The sequence below is a fragment of the Phaethon lepturus genome, unplaced genomic scaffold (assembly GCF_000687285.1).
Source record: "Phaethon lepturus isolate BGI_N335 unplaced genomic scaffold, ASM68728v1 scaffold28762, whole genome shotgun sequence".
Taxonomy (NCBI): domain Eukaryota; kingdom Metazoa; phylum Chordata; class Aves; order Phaethontiformes; family Phaethontidae; genus Phaethon; species Phaethon lepturus.
The window spans coordinates 2,725-28,457 of record NW_010526036.1 but is presented as its reverse complement, the minus strand read 5'-3'; the positions used below and the strand labels follow the sequence as shown (position 1 = coordinate 28,457).

Genomic DNA, 25,733 nt, shown 5'->3' with positions numbered 1-25,733 from the left:
CATAAAATCCTTCTTTCCCAAGGAAACCTTTGGCATAAATCATATAGTCCATTTGCTGCATAGATTAATCTTCCATCGCTTTATCATTCACAGAGCTCTAGGCTCAGTGTTTACTTTTCTAGTAGTGCATGGTCTGCCAGGTAACCTGCAAATGCCTCCTGGAAGCTAAGCCTGAGGGGCACTGAGCCACCGGGTAACGCACGTGTGTTTTACGCTAGCTGACTGTGTGCTGTTCTGCCCCCATAATTCCTTTGCATAACAGCCTTTGTTTCTCATGTAAATGTTATTTATCCAGATTAGGTCTTATTTATACTTGTTTTATATTCATGTAAAACACAGTGGTGTAAATCTGAGTGCAAACCATCACAAATGATACAAGAATTCGGGCTCAGGCAGTGTGCTTCAGGTGAAATAATAAATTGTCCCACATGCTTTTAAGCTGTTGTTTTATTTTAGGCACTGGAACAAAAATAGAGATAGTAGTGCATTGAGGAATGCCAGCATCTGAAAAACTTTCAGCTCTTATACCCCAAAAAATCAGTGCATGGTCATCCCACATATCTGGGGTCAGCAAAGCACGGTCATCGCACAAATGTGATGAGGAGAGCTTTCCCGTGGCCTGAGGCTTCCCCTGTCAATGAAGCAGACATTGCTTTGCAGGCTTCTCTATTGCATTTTATTTCCAGTTGCATCTGCTTTGATGTTCATTGTTGTCATTTTCTTACTGTAAAACACCTATACTACATTTAACTAAATTCCCCTTCCCTCCCTCCTCTCCCCAAATCCCCACCCAACCAAAGAGCTGTTACACTCTGCAACTATCTATTTTAAGGTCCCAGCAAGATTCTTTTGCTATTGTTGGTTTACAGTTCCAATGAAATAAACACTCATCATCCTAAAGTATAAACACTGCGGGTTCCTAACTTCCGAGAGCAACTCTATAGAGAGCGTGAACATTGCACCAAATATGGACATACTTTGCCCAGCTCTAGAGATGTAACATTTTTCAAAAAGGCAAGATTTAATTCATCTCCAACATTATTTATTTTTCTGAGTGTTTTAAGCAAAGCCATTTTCCTAAGGATTGCCATGCTGAAATAAAGAAACGATCCATCAAGTCTTTTATTCTACCCAAGACTAGGCAGTTCAGAGGAAGTAAACTTCATTAGATGGGGAAGGGGTAAAATTTTCTCTCTGACCCAGACTGAACAATTTGTGCACTGAAGTTGGAGGATTGATAGCTCTTCACATTTTTAGCACAACTAGTATTAGTGCTTATGAGGGGGTTTTTGTATCAGTTTCTACTCTTTTATTTGAGTTTTGCTGTGTGCTTCAGTGCAGTTTTGTAACTAACTGAGCTCTGCAAGCTATTATGACTTTACTTCTTACATCTCTCTGCCTGTGCCACCCTTGTGCCTGCCAGTTCCTCTGCAGGGGCTCTAGGAAAGGATAGCTTGGGCTGGTCTAACCGGTGTCTCTCTTTTCAGTCCCTGGATGAAGCCCTGAAGTACTGCAACTATGTGTTCACCATAGTTTTTGTGTTCGAGGCAGTTCTGAAGTTGGTGGCATTTGGTTTTCGAAGGTTCTTTAAGGACAGGTGAGGGTATTTTAAACTCCTGTGCATTTGGGGTAGAGCTGTATTGACCCAGTTTCAAAGACAGATGCTGGGTAAATGTAGCATTACTATGATTGTACTACATGCTGTGTGCAAGGAAAAGCAAAGGGCTGTCTCTCCATGGGTGCAAACTTTATAGTGTAGGAAGTAAAAATTTTAAGAACTGCCGGTGCTGCTTTGCAGAAGGAATTCAGGAAATCTTACAAAATTCTACATATGTTCTTTCCCTCAGTATCTGCCTCTCCACTAGGTCTGACCAGCTTAGCTTAGAGGTCAGAAACAACCTGTTGGCATCAATCCAGTCCTCAAAAGAGTAGTTTTGGCAACCTAAGGTCACAGAGCTCCTCAGAACAAATCTCCTTTGCAGTCCAAACCAGTCCTTTGGTAGACTGCTGGCTTTGTAAAGCCATTGGCAAAGGCAGAGGTAGTTGTGTTCAGCCCCACTGCCTTCAGATCCCAGCTGCAGAGACCTACGGATCTTATTCTGCCTCACATTTAGCCAGAAGCAAATGTGCGTGAAAGCACATTGTGGTCTGGCGACTTGCTGGGGAGCAGAGTAAGACTGGACACCTCTCCACACAATCAGCTTGTTTGCTTCATTTATCTTGACTGAGTGGTTGGAAGCTGCTATAAGCAATATTACTTGGGAGGGAAATTGCGTAGGAAAGACACTCAGTTTGTTCATTTCTTACTGTCTTTCCAGTGCTGGTGTGGAAGGGCCTCTGCAAGTGTTAGGGTAGAAATCAATGAAGGCACTCAAGGGGAGTAATTCAAGAGACAGGTGACATAACATGGGAGCAGCTGTATTGCATCACATCAAAGGTCCCTCTAGCCTAGTGTCTTGTCACTGAGAGTGGCTCCAAGTGGATAGCAGGGGGGAGATAGGGAGCGGGAAGTAAGCAGGGACACTTCCCAGTCACAGCCTACAGCAGCTTGTGGCTCAGAGGCTGTCTGTGCCAGCTGCAGTGAGTTGATTTTGTACCACGTAGATCATGAGCCCAGATATGAGGCATTTGGGATTTGCTTTTGCTTCTTATTAACAGATAATTCTCTACTCCTGGGTGTCTGTCCATGTATGATTTTGATTTTTTTGTCCTTCCTCTCTTTGTCTGTTAGGTGGAATCAGCTGGATTTGGCCATAGTTCTCTTATCAATTGTGGGAATCACACTGGAGGAAATTGAGATGAATGCTGCACTGCCCATCAATCCCACAATAATACGCATCATGCGGGTGCTGAGAATAGCAAGAGGTACGGCCTGCTCCGTAGGTCTCCAGACACATCAGGAAATGGTTTGGCCATTTGTTCTTCTAGTCCTGCTGTTTCAGTTTGACTTGAGAACAGTTAGGTGACGAGGCTGCAAAATGTCAACTCAGAGACAAGCTAGGTGGGGTTTCATGGGTGTTTCCAGTGGCATCTTAGAGTAGTCTCTAATCAGAGACCATTAGAGTGGTCTCTAATACAAACCTGGGATCACAGACCTTTTATACTGTTACCAGACAACAGCAGGAAGTGGTGGAGAAGGGAGGATCGAGCCTGAGATGATGCTCTTCACTGACTAAGTGTCTTCCCATCACTCTTCCATTTTCCTGCTAGGGCACGCTGGAGTTCTGGCTTTTGATCTGTTTTACTGATGTCCTTAACATTAATTGGTGTGGGAAGTAGTCAGGATGTTCAGATGTTCTGTGAGCCCTGCCAGGATACAGTGAACTTGCCATCTGTATGAATAGATGCAAGAGAGATGTAAACCCTCCCTACAAGATCTGAAGCTAGATTTCCTTTATGGATTTTGCTTGAATGAAATATTTCCCAGCCCTGCTGACCAGGAGTTGATTCTCATTGTAGTGCTGAAACTGCTTAAAATGGCTACCGGGATGCGAGCTCTCCTGGACACCGTGGTACAAGCACTTCCCCAGGTAAGCCCCCAGACTTCATCCATGCCCAGTTCGTTCCTCTCAGTGGACTATGCTTTTCGGGCCTGGGGACAGCTCTGTGCCACCACGTTTGGTGGGCACTAGAAGCCACCTGGGGAGGATATCAGCTTTCTCTGCTGCCACCAGTGCCTTGGTAGCAGAGTTTCGTATGGCACATCCTACTCACATATTGTGTGTTAGATGGGAGAACCAGAACGATGAAAGAAGAGTTAACAGAGAGCCAATTGCTGTAGGCAGAGCTCTTATAAAACACAGATTTCACTGGCAAGTTGAGGAAACACAAGGATAGACAGAGAAAGCTGTTGGTGAAAGCATTGGAAGTAGACAGCTTCCAGCTCAGCCGTTTTCTTTCTGAGACAGGAGCAACCATGTTTATTGACACCTATTGACAGAGGAGCTGCAGACTTTAAAAGGGGAATAGGGGAGACATTTCTGAGTGTTAAAAGCTTGAAGTGAGGTCTCAAATCACCATATTCTCATGAGCTGCAAGAGGAACAATGATGCTGCCAGTCTTAATGATATTTGATGGGATCCTTCAAGTGTTCAGTTCCTGGGACCACTTTTTTATGGATGCATTTATTTGAAAAAAGAAGGAAAGAAATGTTTTGCTGACTTGCACTTCTCCCTCAAAAAGATCTAAAGCACATCAGAAGAATTCCAAGAAGTTAAGGGTTCCTTTGTTTTTAAAATCTTATGCTATTTAAGCTGTGTTCTGCTAGTTTGTGTGTTTGATGGTCTGAGTCGTAGTTGTTCAGTCTTTAGAGTCAGCTCAGCTGCCTACACATCCAATTTCATATATCACCAGGATCCTGTATCCCACCAGACAGTACTAGAAGCGTTTACTGACACGTTTTATGCAGAAGTGAGTATCAATACGAGGTGCCAGGCCATCAAGGATGAGGCAGAGGAACTCTGCAGCCTTCTTCTCTGAGCTGGCAATTCAGAAGCAGCACTTTTAGGATGCACAGGCATGGTCAGACAAGTCCTTAGTTTTCAACCCCTCCAAAACATCCCACAGCTGAGTCATTGGAAGGATCTTTATGAGTGGCCCCACTCCATTCTGTGTGGAAGGGCGCAGTGTGCCCTGGGATGGGCTGGGAGTCAGGCCTCCCCTCTCCCAGCCCCAGCCCCATAGGCACAGGGAGATGGCAGCACACCATGGTGGGCAGTCACATCTTGATCGGCTTCAGCTGTCTGCAGAGGGATCATATCTCAAAGGCAGGATGGTAGCACTGTGGCTTGGCCAAAAGCAGACACCATGTAGACATCTCTTCCAGAATGAGTGGCCATATGAGAATCAGTAGAACTAGTACATGTAATTACCCAAATGTACCCCTGTGAGTTAGTTGCTAAGTACAAAGAAAACCCATGAGCTATTCAAAATGAACTGGGAAACAAGGGGAATTTCTTTTTCTTGGAAAGACCCATTTACTTTTCATCACTGCCATAAAGATGTTTCTAATCTGAGACATTTGCCCTTTGGTATTCAGATTTCCTTTTCAGTGAAGGATTTTGGCTGAGCCTAAAGCATGGAATTTACCAGCCTGACCCCTGTTTTGGCATTTCAAGAAAGCATTTGATTTGTGTCTATTCTTTTTCTTTTGAAAGCATTGTGATTACAGAGCATATTTTCTCCCTCTCCTTGTTTTCTCTCCCCCCCAAACAATAGGGTGGCTGCAGGCCAGGCTTTTTGTTTCCTTGGGGTGTTTTTGCAGTTTACACTCAAACCAAAGTCTCTTTTAAAGGGAAATCCCCAGGGATATTCCAAGCAGATCTTGTGCAGATAAAAATGCCACTTTGTCCTCCAGTGAAATTCAGAAAATCAGAAGGGAAGTTTGTGAAGACCTCTCCAACAACAATCACTCTTTATAAAGCTACAGCTTTCATTTCAAAGACAGTGGAAGAGCTCCTACCCCAATTAAGTTAGCAGCCTAAAACCACAGCTGGAAAATCCTCATCGAATATGTCTTCAAAGTGACAAGAAAAATGAATTTGATGTTTATTCATTAAGGTTTTTGGGGAAATTCTTTGCCTGATGTATGTAGAATGTCCATTTATGGGCTTACCATGACAAGGTATTGTCATTGCAGTACACTTTTTTTTTCCTTCTCTTTGGGATGATTTTCATCAGCCTCCTATTTGCTTTTATTCAGCAGCAGATATAGCTTGACTAACACTTAGAGAACCAGCTATCCCCAGACTTGGGGGGATGTTAGCATTTTGATCCAAGGTTGAAGCTGTCACGGTAGAGGCTTAGTCTCCTCTTCTGGAACTCCAGACTGACCTTGAGCTATTGTTTTCAATGCAGGAAGACTTCCAACCCTACTACATCCTCCTTGTCTGGTAACCTTGTGCCTACCAGTTCAGAGATGATCTCCTCCACCATGTCTCTGAAAAAAATGAGATGGAGTAGAGGAGAACAAATGAGGAGAGGCAAGAGAGACAGAAAGAGTGGTCAGGGAAAGATCTCAAAATGTCACCTTCTTTGCCCACCAGCTCCATGCCCTCTTAGTCCCAGCAAACATTTAGGATGGTGTGAATTGATCATCACGTTCCTGCCATAGGCCATCTATGCTTGTGCAGCACTGGCTCTTTTACCCACTACTGTGCAGTCTTGAGGCAGTATTTCCTTTTCAAATAGGAATCCAAGTTTTCCAATTTCACAGAGGTTGAACTAGTAGTGGGGCCATGGTCACCTGGAAAGGCACCGCCAGCCTCAGCTCCGAAGGTGTACCCTCATGGCATACCCTTTGGAGAACGAACAAAATCTGTTATGGACTTTAAAGTATGAAGTGCTAAAATCAGCTACGCTGGTGTAAACTTGAAATGGATCCACTGCTTTAAACTGAGCTGCTAAAAAGAGCTGGGCTAGCGTGACCAGCACTGACTTCATCACTTAGACATTGCCAGTCCTAATTAAGCCAGTTCAGTGTTGCTGTTCGCAGACCGAAAACTCCCCTGTGATCGCAGATGTCTGCCCCCAGCATAACACAAGCCACACAGCTCTGCACTGAACTTCAGCATGTCTTTTAAAAGCCACCTGGTCTTGTTTTAAGGATGCAAAGTGTTAGGGAACTGGCCATACCCTGTTGATTAAATCCATTCTTCCAGTAGATGTTTACTCTTTCTGCTAAAAAAGATCTGGTGTTTTTAGTCTGAATTAACCAAGTTTGTTTTTTCACTGGATGTAATTTTGCTTTTTTTCTTCCAGAACTTCTTCTTTTTGGAGCAGTAAGAGATAAAATAATCTCTTGCAGTCTGGCAAACAGAACATTGAACTCCTTTAATCTCTCAGTATGAAGCAGGTTTTCAAGACCCGTTTCAAGCGTTTTCCTCTTCTTTATGAGTTCTGGACCCATTAAGGCTATATAATGAGTTATACCACTCTTATGCTTCAGCTGAATATCCCCTTGCTTATACATCTGGTGGCTGCATCGGTTTTGTAAGCAATGTCTGCTCTGTAAGACTCCTATTTGGTGGTAATCCTTTAGTCCTTTTCTCATGCCCTGCTTTCCAAAGGACAATTTGCCTTTTCTGTAGCGTGGCCTGCACTTCGCTCTCAGATTTGTAACTTTGCATTTGGCTGGGTTAAAATGCTCGTTGTGTAAGTGAATCCACCTCACCGAGCAGCCCAGCTCAGTCTGTACAGCACTTCTAGTATCGATTGCCCATAGGAGAACCCGCGGTCAATGCTAAGGTGCCAGTGCTCTTCCTGATGGAGAGAACAAAGTGGAATCCAATCCAAATGCCATCCTGGCTCTGCAGGGCCAACAATAGTAAAATGTGAAATTTTCATATCAAAAGATCTCGGTTCTTTTTCCTTCTTTTTTCTCATTTGGTCTGTGGACGACACATTAATTAAATGCAGGACTGTACAGTATACCTCCTCTTTGTCTTCAAAGCTTGGAACTGCCCCCAGATGGACGCTATGCCAAGAAAAAAGTTAAAAACTCCTTGTTTTATCAGTGCCCTGAAGGACAGAGTCTGTAGTTTGTTCCTGTCCAGGAGTTTAACTCTTCACGGTGCTGTAAATCCTGTGCTTATCTCAACTTCAGCTCTTGAGGAGGTTTTCTGGCATTGTCTAACAGCAGTTGTGGGACAGAAACAATAGCCTGCTTTTGCCAGACACGAAAACCCACAGTGACTGTGGAGCTCAGAGAGCAAGAATAGAAATGTCTTACTAGCAAGTGTTGTAGATGAGACAGATTCTGGAAGACAGGTATGTGTGTACTGTGATGCACACTGCAAAGAAGTGCAGAGATGCCTGAGAGATTTAGGTAGCAAAGCAGAAATCATTAGGTAAAGAAACCACCTTTCTGCTTGCTGCTAGCGTTGTTCTCCATGGGGCTGAGTGGATGCACAGAAAGGGGAGCTCATTCAGTTCAGCCAGTGGCCTTATGGTTGCACCAAGGAGATGACTTTTGCCTCCAAGGTGGTCTGTTTGGCCCTTTCCACTAATCCTGGAATTCACACAGATGGCCTCTGTTTTCCAAGCAGACAAATGTGTTCATTTTCTCTTGGGTCTAGCACATAAATTAGCCTGTGTTTTCCTGCTGCCAGGATTATTGCTTTGGCGGGAGAGTGCTGGAAGGAAGATGAGGAGGACTCATGTCCTTGTAAAGGATTGGCAGAGGCTTAGTTTTATGAGAAATTGCTCTTGACAGGCATCCCAGGGAGCTGTGTGCATTGCCTGCATGGACAACTGAAATGCCAAGGTGTGGGCCAGTGATGCAGAAATAGTTGATGTCAGAGCAGAGAGAGACACAAGAGGAGCTGTAGCGTGCTTCAGCCAGCCATTGCAGGAATAGAGCAGCAGAAGATGTGTTTCATCAATGCCTCTCCCAGAGCAGGGAGCGTAGAGGCCAGCAGGATCTAGGGGGACTTGGATAGGATCACACAGCTGACAGCACAGTGATAGTGCCCAGGTGACCATGTCCTGTTGTACATGACCAGTACAACACACTTGCATATCAGGCTAACACAACCTGGCATAGTTGCTCTATCTGCCTGCAGCTTTTTGCTTAGTGGTATAGGTCAGAGGTTGAACTCAGATGGGACACGCAGTGGTGCTTAGCTACTGCAGTGTCACTTAGGGGGAGGCAAAAAACTAATAGCAATGATGTCCACAAGAGCTAAAGCAGAGACAGCCTCCCCAGCCCGTGCAGGGCAGTGGGAGAAGGGTTTGGCTGGGTGTGTGGAGAGTTTCTTTCCTTGCTGCTGAGCAGGGTTATTCCAGGGCTTTCACAATGGTAGATCACAGAACCATCTGGAATGCAGCATGGTGAAGGGTGCTAGGTCCTGCTCCTCTGGGTGAGATGGAGGACTCAAGTCTCTCTCCCCACAGTATCCCTTTGTCACAGGCACACAGACGCTTTTGCCAGCAGTATATGACAGCCACGATGCCAGAAAGTGAAGGTCCAGGAGGAATCACAGATATTCACCAGTGTCTTCATCTTCTCTTGTGGCTTCTCTGGGGTACTTGAGGGCACCAAAAACATCTCCAAGACATTCTTCATCTCTGCTTCACTCCCTACAGGCCACAGCCTCCCCTCAACATTGGAGCCACAGCAAATGATGGATAGCCCCTGGCTGCCAGAGGGACGGGTTATCTGTAGATTTCTCTGCCCAGCCAAAGGCACCAGCCCAAGTCAGGGGGAGTCTGATGGATAAACAGAGCATGGGCTGACCTGTTCAGTGCTGCTAGAGCAGAACCACTTCTCAGAGCCTGCTTGGGTGACCAGTTGCCAAAGTTGAGGTTGCTGACCAGAGCTGGATCTCTGTCCCTGATGGAGAGTCCAGCACTGGCATCCTAGCCTTTGGCTGCTGGAGAAAAGTGCCTGGATGTGCTCCTGCTCCCTCCCGTTCCTTCCATCAACATGATTCATGCACAATCTTTTCCTTGCCTGGTCTCAGTAGATCTCAAGTGCTTTAGAGACATTAATTACCTATCCACAAGGGTATTACAAATGGGTATTTTGAGTTACAGGAGAGGAATGACTCACTCAAGGTCACAGGCACACATACAGTCTGCCTTCTCTGCTCCTCAGCAGCCGCTGGCTGACCTCACTGCCTCTGCCTCAGCCCATCTCTGAGAACATGCCTTGGGTCCTTCTCTGTACTCAGGCCTTGGTGAAAGCCATGGGCTGAAGAGGACCTTCCTTTACTTTCCTGAGGGACATGTACCAGAGCGCCATGGACTAACAGGGACAAAATATTAAATCTGGCACTGACTTCTACTGATTCAGTACAGCCAGAAGCTACACAAATAGACCAAGCAGTTTTGCTGAAGCACCTAAGCAAGAGGTGAGACATTTTGCTTAGCCACATACTCTTGAGCACCAGGTGTTTGTGGGCTGCCCTCTCCAACATCAGGAGCCACCAACTGCCTGCACATATCCATGTGAATGCTACGTCTTTGGGGGGGTGGTCAGGGCAGCAGCTGCACATGGGGAGCAGCTCTGGATGTCTAGATACGGGGTGGGATGGAGTTTAAGAGTGAAGGTGGTCCTATCGTCTATCCCAGGGTCTTTCACTTGCTGCTGTCTCCCACATCTCTCTTTCACGTATCCAAGTTTCCAAATCAGAGTCAGACGTTCAGTCACTTCCCAAGAGATCCTGTGCATCAGCTGAATTTTGGAACTGCCCATGTGTCTGCTCTCAGCCAAAGCCAGATGCAACCTTAGACACCAGCAAACACCACTTTAGCAAACATGCTTCCCTTAGCATTTTTAGAGTATGCTTATGGCTGTGGTGCCTTGAGCCAAAAGCATCAAACACAGCAAACCCATGAGTGTAAACTGGTCTTTGAAGGACTAGTTATGAGACACATTGGTTCAGTAATGTCATTAGTCACGATCTTAAATACAGAATCTTTTACAAATGCACACTAGATAGTAGGCAAATTGTTTATGAGCAAATGCCAACTCATAACATGCTTGACATGTTGAGAAATAGATAATAGTTTTGACTGATAACCTGGTAATGAATAATTTTGATGTTAGTCTAAATTCTTTGGAATTTCATCAATGCCAAAAGTTTGCAGGCTGATTTATTAGGCATTAATATAGCAGTAAAATATTCAGCTTATAGGCTTCTTTGAAAAAAATCCAAGACCCTATTCTGCAGTGCTACATCAGGTTTTAATATACACTCAAAGTAGAAAACTTGTTTATCACTTTTATTTTCCTTCCCTTTAATTATTTGCTCATTTGCCTCCCCATCTGTGTGTGTGTGCATTTGCGCGTGTGCCTGTTTTCTTGTGTTTTCTAATTCGCAGTCATTTTGCAGACTGCCTTCTAATGTCTTACAAACCACCAGTAGTCCAGCAGACATGAGTTAGGAAACACTATTCCGGAAGACGGTACATAGAGATGAAATAATCTAGACCAGCCATCCATGTCACTGTATTATCTCTATTATCCCCTGGAGTATGATAATAATGTTAGTGGAATTGCAAAGCTCCATGTTTAGCCAGTTTAGGCTTTATAGCAATTACAGTCTCCACTGGGTGATTTGACTATTCCCATTTCTTTAATACCAAAAAAAACCCCTACTTCATAAGTGATAGCTGTGTTAATTTTATGATAACAGGTATCATACTGATAACCTTTCTAATGAAATTAAGCAGCATGGTCAAAATACCCAGCAACACTGCGGCTGTGCTGCCTCAGAGAAGAAAGCGCGCTCAAGCTGTAGAGTTCACTAGAAGATACCTTGGAGATCATCAACCTCTCAGCCTGACTACCTGAATCACCACCTAGTTCATTTTTACTTAGAGATAAAATGATGCTTTTGACACCGTGTCTAACTGGAGAACTCGATCGCGCTATGATACCATTACAAGCTGATACACATGAGGCATTTAAAAGTGGCAGGGAAGGTAAACATGGCCAGTCGCAGGTAAAACACAGGTGGTTAGCTGGGCAGGTTACTCTGCCCTTTACGTTCTCTGCCGGAATGACAAAAAATCTGCTCTTTGAAATGTTTTAAAGGTTTCAACTCCATGTAATGATTGACTCCAGTGTGGATAACTGTAATGCCATTGTTATTAAGAACCTTTGTGTTCCGTTCAGCATCACTGCACTTCTATTACCATCCCCTTCAGCCACCGTGCCAGGCATGTTAATACCTAGTAGTAGCACACCACACAGTGTTTGCACCGCGCGAGGTGCCCGCATTTAAGTGATGGTATCTGGAATAAGGCTTTTCTTTTGAGACACTGAAAGCTAAAATTCGGGTAATTGTTGTTGAGAAGTATCTGTAAAGTGGCAAGGCTAGGAGAGCTTTACATCTTACTGGAGCATATGTTCCTTTTCTGAAAGCCTTCCAGGCCAGCGAAACCTTTGAAAACCAGGCAGTTCCTCTTGTGGCTTGTGACATGTTTTGTTAATGTCACTGTCTTGAAACCCTCAGCCTTTGTGCTCAGAGTCTCAAACCTGGCAAACAGAAAGGAAAGACCCTTAAAACTCAAACCAGAGCACCAGGTCACTTAAACTACCACTGCACTGAAGTTAAGTGCTGCTGAGGCTATGGCTACGGCTACGGGTTGGCCAAATTACGGATGAAGGCAGCATTCCCGATAAGCGGAAGGGCGATGGAGAGGCACCAGCCACAGAGGCTGCTTTGCACGTGGGAGCATCTGCTCCTTCCCCAACACAGGAGACTTCTCTGGGTCTGTTAAAGCAGAACCATGAAAGGGGACCAGAGTGTTGGAAGCCAGAGGAGATGATGATTAGCCTCTGGACACCAGTCCCTCTTTTGCTTGTGTTGAAAATGTGATGGAGTAATTTAATTCGTGACCTCAACTTGCCTGACCCTTGTTCTGCTTTCTCCTTGTGTAGGTAGGGAACCTTGGCCTACTTTTTATGCTCCTGTTTTTTATCTATGCTGCACTGGGAGTGGAATTGTTTGGCAAGCTAGGTGAGTAATGTGCCTGACAGAACTTATTTCATCCGGTTGATGTTTATTTGGTATCTAGCTGTTTCCTTTCTTCTCTCTCTCATCCTTGGGCCTTCCTTAGCTTCACGGTCTGAAGATTAAAGTTTTCTCTTGATCTCAGGGTCACAGATGACACATGAGGATGTAATACAGAACCTGTCTAACATACGCACACACACCCATTTAGAGATTTATCCAACACCAGCCTTGGCTGTAGAGGAACTATTTACTCTTTAAATATAATTGTCCAGCACGGATATGTTCACAAAGATGGAAGTTTGCTACTTAAGACAGAACATGATTCTGTAAAGCTGGATGGTAGTCAGATTCATGCTGGCGAGATGCCACCGTAAATATGTCCCTCCTCAGAGCTTCCACCACACTCTATTAGTTTTCTGCACTTGGCTGACATTGCTCTTCCAGCTGCTCAAGTCTTGTCTGTCCATTGTTCTTCTCAGCATCACCTTCCCCTTTCCACGTAAAATGAGGAAACACCCACTGGTTCCTGATTGTCCAGCATCATTTATTCCTCTGGCTTGAGGATACTGCAGAGCTGATCATGAATGTGTCCACCACCACCAAGAATATCAGGTGGAGTCAGAGAGAAAACACTGCAGCCCTTCCTTGCCCAGCTTAGCTAGGCCAAAGTAGTCACTGCCTTTAAACATGCTGTTGGAAGGAGATGTGTCTGCCTTCTCAATGTTTGCATCCCAGTTAGGGCTTCAAGAGCATCAGAAGGGCCCTTCCTCCTCGGTGATTTTATGGCTGTCATTAATCCCCTTTATGAGTCCAGCCCTCTGCTTGCATTACAAATGCCTGAAAGCAGAATATTTATTTCAACCAGAGACAAATTATTTTTCCGTCTCAAACAAATTCTGGAAAGAAATTAGTTCTGCAACCACCCCAAATGAAATACTGTGGGTTTTTTATTACATATCTAGATATATAGGTATGTATTTGTTCAGCCACAAAGGTGAAAAATGTCCAGAGGCACCTTCTGCTGCTCTGAATACTTTTTGTGTTTCCACGCACACGCTTTGCCAACGCCAGCCACCAGGTAACTACAGCAAGTGGTCAGAGACATGGAAAGCCCTGATCTTGCCTGGGGCAAACTGCAGGCAGTCAGCACACTGCTTCCCATCCTGATTTAATTGGGAAATACTTTCACTTCTTATTCCTGGTCACTGCTGGTCCATGTCAGCCACAAGAACCAGCAGTGCTCACTCCTCCAAGACTGGTCATTTGTGGGATTTTTTTCTATTTGTTTTTCTGGTTTTCCTTCCTATTTGCCTCTGAAATAAAAACCTAGGAGTGAAATGCTGTTGCAAGAGGCATTGCTGCCTGTCTGTTCTAATGAATATTTAATAAGCCTGTGTTTTATGGAAAGAGGGACAATTCATATGTTCAATTTACATTCATTAGTATATTAATTCTCAGGGGAAAACATGTCAAATTGTTCCATTTTATCTCAGTGAAATATCCCTCATGGTTGATGTGCTCTGTGAAAAATAATCAAGACAAAGATGCAATCAAGAGGATAACAGACAAAGGGCACTAGAGAGCAGTATTTGTTGAGACACCCTAGCAAATCTGCTTATTTCCACCTCCTTTTAGATCTCTTTGTGTTGGCTCTGCCTGTTGGGGTAAAGTCAAGAGAATCACAGAAATGTTGGTGGAGGAGGTCCTGGAGGCCTCCACCCAGTCTCCCATTTGAAGCCCCATTACTAGCTCAGAGTAGGTGTGGCTTTGTCTAGCCAAATCTTGAAAACTTCCAACGACAGAGATTCCACACCTCTCTGGTGACCTGTCCCAGGGCTGTTGGGCCCTGCAGATGACAAGACCTTTCCTAATGTCCAACCTGGACCTCCTAAGCCACAGTGTGTTGCTGTCCATTATATCATCTGTCTCCACTGAGAAGAGTTTGACTGCATGATCTCTGCAGCTGCCCTTCAGTAGTTGCAGGCCACCACGAGATCACCACTTAGCAGCCCTCCCTGATGCCAGGTATCAGTGTGACAAATCTCAGGGCTTCACTGTCAGGCTTGGGGGGCTGCTCTGAATAACCACTGGCAAACTTCACTTCACTGACGTGCTTCTGCTTCTCTCTCCTGCAGACTGCAGTGAAGAAAATCCTTGTGAAGGTCTGAGCCGGCACGCAACTTTCACCAACTTCGGCATGGCCTTTCTCACCCTCTTCAGGGTGTCAACAGGGGACAACTGGAATGGTATCATGAAGGTACGTGCAATCTCTGTTTAGGTACTTTCTTCTCTCTATATATATAGATATAGAGTAGTAGATATACAGATACAGATTTCAAACAAATTCAGACACCTCTTGTGTGAAAACAAAAAAGGTTACCTTTTAAAACATCAAAATTAACATTAATATGTTAAAAAGAGTGAAGTTTCAGGTTGGGCGAGACTTAGGACAAATTATCGCTTGAGTCTCGCCCAACCTGAAACTTCATTCTTTTTAACATATATATAATACTTCAGGAAAATTATGCCGGTCCTTGTGGCTGAGAGAAGTAACCATGCACTCTGTGCCCTGTGCCTGTGGGATGTAACACAATCATCCTCTTTGCAGGTGATGTAATTCATGGTGTCCATATTTTCTTCTGGCCATTTTAGTTGTACCTACAAGCTACTGTGTCTGGGATATGTAATTATATGCTTTGCAGTCCTCAGTGGGTTATCTTTGATGTTTCTGTATTTGGAGCCCAAGCAGAGCCTGAGCCCTTATTAATCCCTCACCTCTCCCTCTCTGTTGCAGGACACTCTCCGGGAATGCACTCGGGAAGACAAGCACTGCCTCAGTTACCTGCCTGTTATCTCTCCCGTCTACTTCGTCACCTTTGTCCTCATCGCACAGTTCGTCCTAGTCAACGTGGTGGTGGCAGTGCTGATGAAGCACTTGGAGGAGAGCAACAAGGAGGCCAAGGAGGATGCTGAGATGGATGCTGAGATTGAGTTGGAGATGTCCAGAGGAGCAACTACCTCGGCCACCAGTGGAGGCAGGGGAGGTGCAGTGGCCCCGGAGAACAGGGCACCCTACAGAAGTCAGGAGACCATGAAGTCAGAGCCAGCAGTGCAGGTGAAGCACCAAGCCCTGGTAATAGTTCACACAAAGCATCTGCTCTTCTTGTGCTCAGGGTAGGAAGGGGACGGTTCTCACCAGTCACTGCTGTCTGATCATCAGGCAGGCAGATCCCGAGTGACACAGAGCAAATGAGGCAGGAGAAAAGGCAGCGTGGGAGGAAGGCAGCTTTCCCGGGTCCCCCTACGGCAGAGATGTCACCACCACCTCCACATCTTGAGTCATCCCGGGTGGGCTCCCTGAGGTGGAAGGCTACTTGAAACGTGTTCTCCAGAGCTAACGCTGTCCTGATCATTGTTCTGAGGGAGAGCTGACTTGCCATTTCCAGTTCATTCAAAGGTTGTGAAGCATAATAGCCACAGGTCTCTGTCCTGCTCTCCCAGCCAACACATCGGTCCTTGTCGTTTTAGCATGGGCGGCAGCACCAGGGAGCAATCTCATAAAGTCCTGGGAATGCTGGCACCGTCAACCCTGACACATACAGCAAAGGATGGCATAAATTCCCTTTACACAGACACAGAAGTCCTGCTCAGGTTCTTTTTAATCCCACGTTGGGATTTCCAGAGGACCCTCAAGCAAATCATAGTGCACAGCTCAGGAGAGCACGTCTGGTACTGATGTAAGATGCAGCTTCCCACTGGCTCATGCCCTGCTTAGGGCATGGCTGACTCGGACCCTGGGAATTGTCAGAGCCCCTCAGCAAGAGGCTGGAGGTTCCTGGAGTGATTTTCCAGACACTTCTTGCTCTCTGATTTCTATTAGTCCTCTAGAACAATAGGGTGATCAGAAGAGAAGGGGAGAAGGAGGGGCATGAGATAATTGTCTCATCCCGTGTCAGCAGCATATGATTAAGAGTGAATACGAAATTGCTTTGTCACTGTGATTGCAAGTAAATCTACTGCAAAATCAATGGGGGATTTGAGATTAAATTGCATTAGATTAGATTTTTGTAAAATCTATCAGACTTTATTAAGTCAAGTAAAAAGAAATTTAGTTACAGAGCAATAGGGAATTCACTATTTGAATGTAGTTTCTAATAGATATTTCTGCAGGAAAATGCACCATGAACACCCAGGTTGCTTTTCTCACTGGAGGAAGAGAGGGCACATCCTTTCACAGAGGCTGTGATTGCAAATTGAGTTCATTCTCCTTGGGTTTTCCTCATCTTCCCATACCTCCCAAGCACATCAGGAGCCATGCAGAGCCTCCTCTTAGCCCTAGAAAACCCATAGTGAGAAAACCCATCCTTGGTGACCTCCAAACTATGCATGATCTCCAGGGGGAGAACAGCGTGAGCAGGGACCTGGCTACAGATTTCCGCCTGCGGATGAGATTGCTCAGATGCAGGTGAGGATTCGCAAGCGAGGGCTCCCTCTCCCCTGTGCAGCAGTGAGGCAGAGGCACCGCGGCAGGGCTGGGTCGTGGCGATGCCCTCACCCATCTTGGACACCCAGGCTGTTCTGGGCAGGCGTGGATGGCTGGCAGCTCGGCGCTGAGCTTGCTGCTCGCTGCACTGAGATTTAATTTCACTAGCTGAGATTAAATACGTAGAGCTCTGTATAAGTAATCCCGCCATTGATGGTGGCATGGGCACCCTGGGAGGTGTTGCAAGATGCTCTGTGTTTTCTTGCTATTTCTGACAGTTTTTGCAGCCCACATTTTCTTTTCTTTTCCTTTCCTTCCTGCTCTGGATGAATGGGGCAACTAGGAAATGCCACGGGGCAAACATGTTCAAGCGTTAAGACTCAGCCTTGCTCTGCTACTGATGCCTTTTATCTCCCCAATTTGAAGGAGAAGCTGAGCTGTGAGAATGTGTCTTTAGCCATCCCAGACTCAGACACGCTGGAGGGGGCAGACGCTCCCGTGATGGAAATCCCGTCCTTCTGCTCTGTTCCCCACCATGTCCTGACACCTTCCCACAAAACCCCAGGCCACGAGGCGGAGGTGAATGACGTCGCGTCGTTGCTTCTGCGTTGTGCTTTGGTGCTGTGCAGCTAGCAGTGGTGTCTGAATTGTCCTAAACCTGTCGCTTCACAGCCACAACAGTCATTTCCATCCTCTGTCCTTCATACTGCCTTTGCATGTGCAAGGGCTGGGCAAAGAAGGCGTCCCAGCCCACTCTGCCAGCAGCCTCGTGTGGGACATGAACAAAATAATACTCTTTTTAGCTAAAAAAAGTCTCGCATTTGATGTGCGGATGTGATGTGTGAGCAGTCTGTCCTTAAATGAAGTATCGAGAGCTGGAGGCAGGTGGAGTCCTTTGTGGAGAAAACACAGTCCAGTTTGGTTTTCTTACTGTTACTGTAAGAACCTCTTTATGACACAGTATTAAGGAAACAAAGGTATAACAGATCAACATGTTAGGCTTTCAGCGAGCACCAGAGCTGTGGATTCAGGAGATGCTCTGGGGAGATCACCCAGCAGACCAGAAGGGCTGTAGCCCCCTCTGCTCAGTCCCTCCCGATGGCACCACGAATCGCTGCCCACGTCACATCACGTCAGGGTGTTGCACGGTTTGCCCTGCTGCAGCACAGTGCCCTCCTCGGGGTGATTGAGCTCCAGCTGTCCCCCGGTGGGCACGAGATCATGCAAGCCACAGCCAGTGATGGAGACACACATACTGCAGTGGGGAGCACACTTCTTGTCATCAGAGAACTTCCGGGGGCCACGCAGAATTAATCTGCTTTAGACTTGGGCCATTTTCCCCTTTATTACCTGACCTCTATCGTGACTATCAAGGCACCTTCTAGTCACAAGTAGCTCACAGCATCACAAGCAAATTCTGGGTTGAGATTAAGCTCTTGACGACCAAGTGGTTTACCCTGTGCAGGAGGAGTGATATGAAGGTATAATCCTCGAGGAGGTTCCCCTTCATAGCTCTGCCAGGTGTCCATTAGCTTGGCCACCTGGAAGCTGCAGAGGCTCAAAGGGAGATCGCAGGGAAGGCATCTTTCAGGGACAGGCAAAGTTTGGGACTTTGTAAATGCAACTGCAAAGGGTCCTGGGTTTCTGCTGACAGAGCTGAGAGTTCGTTACCTCCGCGGGAAACAACAGCACAACCCCGGACGGCACCGGAGTTGGCCTGTGCAGGGATGCCAACGCTGGCAGGCACAGGCAGGGAGTTACCTCCTGCCCTCGTTGTGCCTCTGCCTTCCCCACCGCAGAGGCTGCGGGAAACGGCTACGCTCGCTGGCAGTGCTGGAGGCGCACGCCTTCAGAGAGGGGTCAGGAGGAGCCCTTCCTCTGGGAATTTTGCCCACAGCTTGTTTGCAGGCTCTTGGCTCCAGGCCTCTGAGAAGTTACAGTGTTCCCTGTTCCAGAGCATCCTGCCAGTCACCTTTGCTTACAGACTATCTTCTGGCCATTTAATCACCCAGGAAGGGTCGTGTCCTGTGGAGGTATTTGCAGGATTATTTCTTCTCGAGCTCCCTCTGCAGCAGAGCAAAGTCAGAGCTCCAACAGATTGTTGATTCCCAGACACAAGAGGAAGGAATTGTGCTCACTGATTAAAGATGTGTAACTGAGCCTCTGGCTGCATCACCATGAGCCTCTACGGTCAATTTTTAATGCCTTTCTACTTGGCCTGAGGGAGGTCCCATGGTGAGTAGGCTCCCACCTTGCACATCCCTATCAGATGCCTGAGATCCTCCCAAGCTCTCAGGGTGCCTGCAGGCAGGATTCACTATGTGCAGTCTCAGCAGCACTGGTCCAGGTTGGGTTTTCATGGGTTTTGAAGGAGCCACATTGATTTCCAGGGCATGGGATCAGGCTCCCGACTGCATCAGGCGTTTCCCACCAAAAGAGCAGCAGTGCCTGTGGTGGTGCATCTCCAAACCTTCCTAGCTGTCGAGAGCAGCTCCCAGGTGTGAGCCAACAAGCCTCCTCTCCAGGTTTCATATTTCAGGTACTTATTACAGCGGCTTTGAAGCCATTTGAAATGTGCCACGTCCCTAAGTCAGTTGGGTCTCAATAGCTGAAACCTTAAAAATTGCAGTTGTTTATGTCAGGAGGTGATTTCTGTTCATTTGTCCCCGGCAGAGAAGACACATACAAGAACCTGTAAAGACGAACTGAGATTTAGTAGACAAATATTGTGATCCTTCTGTTAGACTACTGAGAAAGTGGAGCAAGACCTTTTGTTCTCTGTGTGGCACCGGGGTGTTAACAATCGCCCGCCTGCGTTCAGCTCGGGTGCTGCGATGCTGATGGCTTATTAGCTGTAATGGCCAGAGGCCAACTGGCACAGCCACACTGCTGATGCATTAATATATCAGACGAGAGACCTGGGTTGCACCCGGAGGGCTGCTGGGCAAGGCAGCAGTCAGCGCTGGATGCCAACTACCTGTAAATAACTGCTGCTGTTCTCCCCGTCATCTCAGCCAAGCTCAACAGCATAAAAGCATCGAGTAATTTGTCTCAGGATGTGTATCTTTAGGGATCTGAGGAAATAAATTTGTAAGCCAGAAATGTATGGAAAAAACAGATTTAACCAGATCCTTGGTGACCTCCAAACTATCCAGCGAGGGATCTCAGGCCCAGATTTTGCTAGCAGAGAGGGAAAAACAGCCTGGCAGAGCAAAGCAAAATACATTTCATTTAAGACATGCAGCTGGGAAAATGTTTTCAATCAGTCACTGGGAGGCTGACATTAAAGGAAAACCAGAGCACTTAGTCGTACCTTAGATAACGTGGTAAAAACTGTGAGGGGAATGTGTCTAGGACCAAAACCTCAGGGCCAGGAGCCAGGCTGCAGGTCCTGTTCCAAGGGCTCCCACTCCCCCCACACTTGCCAAGTCGTGGCACCACCTCTCGCAGCCGCTCCGTCAGCACCGCAGGGACACGGTTTGAGTCCCTAAAGCTTCCTAAGACCCCAGGATAAATTTGCTATAAGGTGCCTGAAGTGACAAGGGCCTCAGAGAAGTAGTAAGGGGTCAAGTTTAAGGTTTGTGATGTGCTCTGTCCGAGCATTTCCAACCAGACCTGTTTCACAGCGAGAGTAAACACAGAGAAATCTCTTTTCTACCCCCAACCAGGCTTCACACCCACACACGTGCTGCCATGGTGTCTTCTCCTTCCCTCTGCCTCCTGCCATGTGGCTGTCTTCCTCTGGGGTCAGTGGTGCCCAAAATGCTCCATGTTTTAGGAGAGAGGCCGCAGGGTTTGCAGTGGTGTTCATGTGTGTGCTTAAATGTCTGCCTGTATGTGTGTTTTGGGGAGATAATACAGGAATTTCCAGAAGCACTTGGTACCCTTGGTCATTGCGACTGAGGACTGGCCAGTTTTTCCCACCTGTCCCAGAGTAGCTTTGAGAAGGGCATCACCACGTAGGCCGGGCTGAAAGCATCCCTGGGAAAATCAGAGCAGAACCTTGTGAGAAATGCTGGCTTTCTCGAGTGTTTAGAGGGTGGGCCTCAATTTTCTGGTCTTCACTTTTTCTCTGTGGTGTCCAAGAGTCAGCTTAGTGGTGGGTCACTGATGCCTCATTTTACTCCAGCCGCAACTTGAGCTCCTTACTTAGCTGGCACGGCGTAGCTTTGGTATCCCGTTGCAGTCACCAGGGCTGCAGACTCGCTGTAAGATGCCAAGAGGAACATCTGCACAAGGTTCTAAAACAAAAAGCAGACGAGGAGGAAACTGCTGTAAATTCACCACCAAGATGCTGAATGACCCCATCTCCCTGTCTCCTTGTTTTGCAGGGCGGTGCAGTCTCTCTGAGGCCACAGGACTCCCAAAACCTGCTGACGGTCCGCAAGATCTCCGTTTCCCGCATGCACTCCTTGCCCAATGACAGCTACATGTTCCGTCCAGTGATGCCAGCGAAAGCCCCTTTCCCCCTCCATGAGGTGGAGATGGAAATGTATCCCTGCAAATCCCAAAGAGGTATACTGCTCGCAGAGCTTTCCCTTCCTCCTCCTAGCCAAACCACGGGGCAGCAGGTACGCGTGGCGGTTGGATGGGGAGTAAGCAACCCACGCCGAATGTGGGCTGAGCCAGGGCTTGCTTGCGCCGATTTGATGCTGTCAGCAGGACTGCAGTTGCCCACACACTGCACAATTTCGTGTTTTCGTCACGTCACTGCATTTTCTCGGGAGAAAGCTGGTGGCTTGGGTGTTTGATTGGGAAGAAGTGGGGCTCCCAAGCAATGTCAGAGGCGTAGAGGACAGGCTGTTAGCTGAGGAAAAGGGTTACGAGCTGCACATTTCTTCTGAAGTGATCAGCCCTGACATCATGAGTACAAATCAATAAAATCAACATGAATAAAAGTCAGAGTCTATATGACTTCCTGACAGAGCTCCTTTACAGCTATTGTTTCAGGGAGTCTTCAGTCTCGGAGCAGTATCTCGGTAGCACGGTACACTGAGTTCAGAGGTGCAGGAGTTTCTTTGGGTTCATAAAGATTGGAAACCACTTTCCAGCGCCCCTCTAGCCTGGCCTTACAATGAATCTTGTGGAGAGAGCCCCACAGTCAGGGAATCACAAGCCTTTGAGTATACATTTACCCAACTGCATCCCAATACATTTCCCCTAAAATGCCTTTCTCTCTCTTTTGTTGGGCGAGTTGGTTTGAAAGGGAAATCAATAAGAAAGAAAATATCTGCCTCCCTAAAAGCACACGTGCTTCTTGAGTGGCTCCCAAGAACTTACCAGCCTGGTTTCCTTTGATGCAATGTTGTTTGAAATGCAAGAACTGCTTGGACAGATGAGTAGTGGGTTTGCAAACGCTGGTGGGGCTGGCAAGATCTGCTCTGATTTCCTTGGGTGAAGTAACTCTATATTTGTTCAAACTCCCTCGACACCAGTTAATGTTCTCTGCTCAGTATTTATTATTATTTCACCTGCAAATTCTTTGCTAAGCAAAGAAAACAGAGGTTGAGTTTCATGGCTGGACTACTGGGGATGGTTTTCATTTCTGTAGTGGGTGTAAGTCAGGATTTATACCAGTGTAAAACTGCTGTGATGTTAGCAGGGGTGAGTAGAACTGACCAAGAATTTTCTCATGTTTCCCAAATTTCTCTCCAAGAGCAGTTGAGTGATGGATATGACAGCTCCTTTGCTTTTTACCTGGTCTGGTAGATGCATCCAACCAGCATCACCCAGAGCTGTGCTGCTTCTGAGCCGACCAAACGCTGAGTCAAGTCACAGTCCCATAAGTTACGTGCAAGTAAACGTGAGCCCCCAGAGAGACTCACATTAGCATTTGTGCTTTCATGGACTTTTCCATGTCCGTTAAGGATGTCTGGTCTTCTCCCAACACTTTGGTGACTACACGGTGAAAAAATAGTGTGAGATGACGAGGTCTTGTGTTATTCTGGTCTTAGATGCAGTTTCCTGATTTACTAGAAAAACAAGAGAAAAATACACAAATCCAGAGATATTCAGTGTTCCTGAGTATGCAGTTTAGAAGGGGGTTTGGTTTCCTATATGAGAGCTAGATGGAAAGTTTCCAACAGAAGGAAATTCCAACTTAGGACAGGGAGGAGAGCATAGGGTTTTGATTTTATGACCATGTTTGTGACAGATTTTATGACAAAGTTTTTCTGCACCGTAAAAAAACATTTCGTAAAGCCTGGATTAGCACATTGAGCGGTACAGACTTGCACTGAAACACTGGCTCTAGGAGAGCCCTAAAAAAAGCTAGGGAGAAGTGGGGCAGATTATGGGGTGGGAAGCTCACTGCTCTGCTCTTTCTGCGGTATTCTGGAGAAAAGCTCCAAAAGAAAAATGATTAAACACTAACTTTTCTTTCTTCCCAACAACAAATCTCTTTCTGAAATGCAACTGCAATCTGTCTGGATGGCTTTTGTGATAGGTTCAAGTTCCCTGACCTCTGGGCGAGATCTCTTGAAGTGATGGATAGCTGTGTTTTTAACACGGAGCAGCAATGTAGAAACAGACGCTGGGTTTCAAGCTAATGAGGACAATAAATCCTGCAGCCAAAAAAATAAAAAAGCAAAAGATCTTTCAAACAACGCAGAACTGCAGTAAAGCAGCACCATGAAGGGGCTGGGGTGGAGGGATTGCCTTTAGAGTCAGCCAGGGGACTGGGAGCCTTCATAAAGAGGCTGATTCCTGCCCGATACATGAGCTCAGGGACTGTCAAAGCACTTGAAGCAGTCTCCATGCTGCTGATCGGACCATGTTCAGCCAAGGTCTGCCTCGTGGACAGACGGTGGTGGTAGCATTTGGGTTGTGGTGAATGGGAAAACTGCTCTGTGCCTGCCAGCGGTGTCTCCTCCCGGAGAAGTCGGTGGCAGGCTGCCCGCTGGCTGTAGGAGGCTGTAGGTTGGACCTGTAAGTGGAGCTCTGGAGGCTTCGAGGGAGCTGAGCAGTGCTGCTCTTGCCTCCATATGGCGGAGCAGCGTAAGTGTCCCGACTCAGAGGATCCGGCACAGCCACCAGGTTCCCCGGATCCATGTTCTCCAAACAGGCAACATCGTTTTACAAATCCACCCAAGGCAATGCTACCGGGCAAGCGAGAATGGCAGAGTTTCAAACACAACCCCACCTCCTGCCCTTCATTTCCTGCCATGTGGTCATGGCGGCCACCATCCACCCTGAGTGTCGCAGCGGCTGCAAGAGAAGATTCCTGTTACCTGAGACAGAAAATAGAAGCTATGAGCATCAAGTTTGTAACAGGCAATATCCTGGAGCAAGGCAGAGCCACATGTAGTGCTGCTGAATTGCAGAGACTTCATCTGTACCCTCCCTGCCAGCCCTGATGAGATATGGCCTAGTAGTGAAGGCAGGAAACAGGACAAGGGACACCTGGTTTTGAACCCTGGCACTGCCCAAGGCTTCTGCTGAGGCTTAGGATTTCAGCCAGACTAGACAAGCTTTTCCTTTCCCCTCCTGCATTTACTCCCCTGCTGGAGTCTGTGGGCACCGGTTCTGCCTCAAACCCTCACAGCCCCCACACCAGCAGTGGTGGTGACTGTTCTCTCTCTGTTTCCTAGGGTCCATCACCTCCATCCGCTCCCAGCCCGTGGGAACGTGTTCCTCCCTGAGAGTCCCAACGGAGTCCCTCCAGCTGGCAGTCCGTTCTCCCGACCACGAAGGCCGCCATCGCTGGAAGATCCTTCCTCCCCACATCACACCTCGATCTCCTACTCTCAACAAGCTGCTGTGCAGACAGGTGAGAGGCAAGAGCCTGCAGAGGTAAACTCCTTTGTAGTCACCTGGATCTTTCGTTTCTTTTCCTGTTCCTTCTTGGGTTTCTTTTCTTGGAGCTGAGAGTATCATTCCCCTTTTTAGAACAAAATGTTGCTGGTGCCATAAACTTTAATATACTCCGGTCTCAGCAAGTGACACACAGAGAAAGGCCCGTTTTACCCACTTTCATCTTTGTGGATGTACCTTTCTATGAAAGAACAGCTAAAGCATAGAGAGAAATGCCCAATTCAGTTTAGCCGGTGCTGCGAGAAGCCTGTGGCCAGCCCTACATCATGTCACTGTAGACAGGTTGCACTGACTCGGGATTTGGTGCTAGAGCAAGACCAAGACCGTGCAGAAAGACCCAGCAGAGACAAGCCCTGTACACGTAGGCTCGGGGTCTGCTTGCTAGCAAAACTGCATCCTCTTGTACAGCAAGGGTGCAACGGGGGCTGGCACGAAGGGGCAGGAATGGGGTGGTGTGGGGTGTGTTAGACCCACCATCCGTTCTGCCGCGTGCCGTGTTTCACCACTGGAAGTGCCGCTGGCCCGGCAGATCCCCAGGCTCTCACCCCATCTCTCTCTCTTCACCTTCCAGGAGGCCATTCAAACAGACTCCGTGGACGGGCAGACTCCAGACCGCAAGGACAGCCTGCAAGCAGAGCCTGGAGAGACCTTACCATCAGCAAAGCAGCCTCAGAGCACCTTTGCTCCCAGCCCACTCCATCCCAGGGCTGCCTCCCTCCCGGGCACCCCGCCACGCTCCCCCCCGTCCTCCCCGCATCAGCACCCCAGCACACTCACGCGGAAGCACGCTTGCGGCCAGCACGGCGTCCCCAGCCGGCCACCCAGCCCTGGTAGCAGCCCTCCCAACCCCGAGGGCTGCCTCTTCGAGTCCTCCGACCTGGCTGACGAGGAGGTTCGCCACATCAACAGCTCGGCCAAAGACTGGGGAGGGGAGAACTCGGACGCTGGGAGCCGCTCGCCTTCGCCGTTAATCT

At 47.3% G+C, this 25,733-nt stretch overlaps 1 protein-coding gene across 1 annotated transcript in view; it reads left to right on the top strand.

The window, feature by feature from the left end:
* Positions 1 to 25,733, top strand: part of LOC104617595 (voltage-dependent T-type calcium channel subunit alpha-1H-like) — a gene marked incomplete at its 5' end in the record, with an annotated part of 82,925 nt that overhangs the window by 56,278 nt on the left and 914 nt on the right. The window contains 10 exons of the mRNA XM_010282953.1: positions 1,488 to 1,597; positions 2,732 to 2,865; positions 3,460 to 3,530; positions 12,389 to 12,467; positions 14,600 to 14,721; positions 15,259 to 15,638; positions 18,413 to 18,428; positions 21,279 to 21,462; positions 24,537 to 24,715; positions 25,331 to 25,725. Coding sequence (XP_010281255.1) covers positions 1,488 to 1,597; positions 2,732 to 2,865; positions 3,460 to 3,530; positions 12,389 to 12,467; positions 14,600 to 14,721; positions 15,259 to 15,638; positions 18,413 to 18,428; positions 21,279 to 21,462; positions 24,537 to 24,715; positions 25,331 to 25,725 — 1,670 coding nt within the window. The remainder of the gene's footprint in view (positions 1 to 1,487; positions 1,598 to 2,731; positions 2,866 to 3,459; positions 3,531 to 12,388; positions 12,468 to 14,599; positions 14,722 to 15,258; positions 15,639 to 18,412; positions 18,429 to 21,278; positions 21,463 to 24,536; positions 24,716 to 25,330; positions 25,726 to 25,733) is intronic.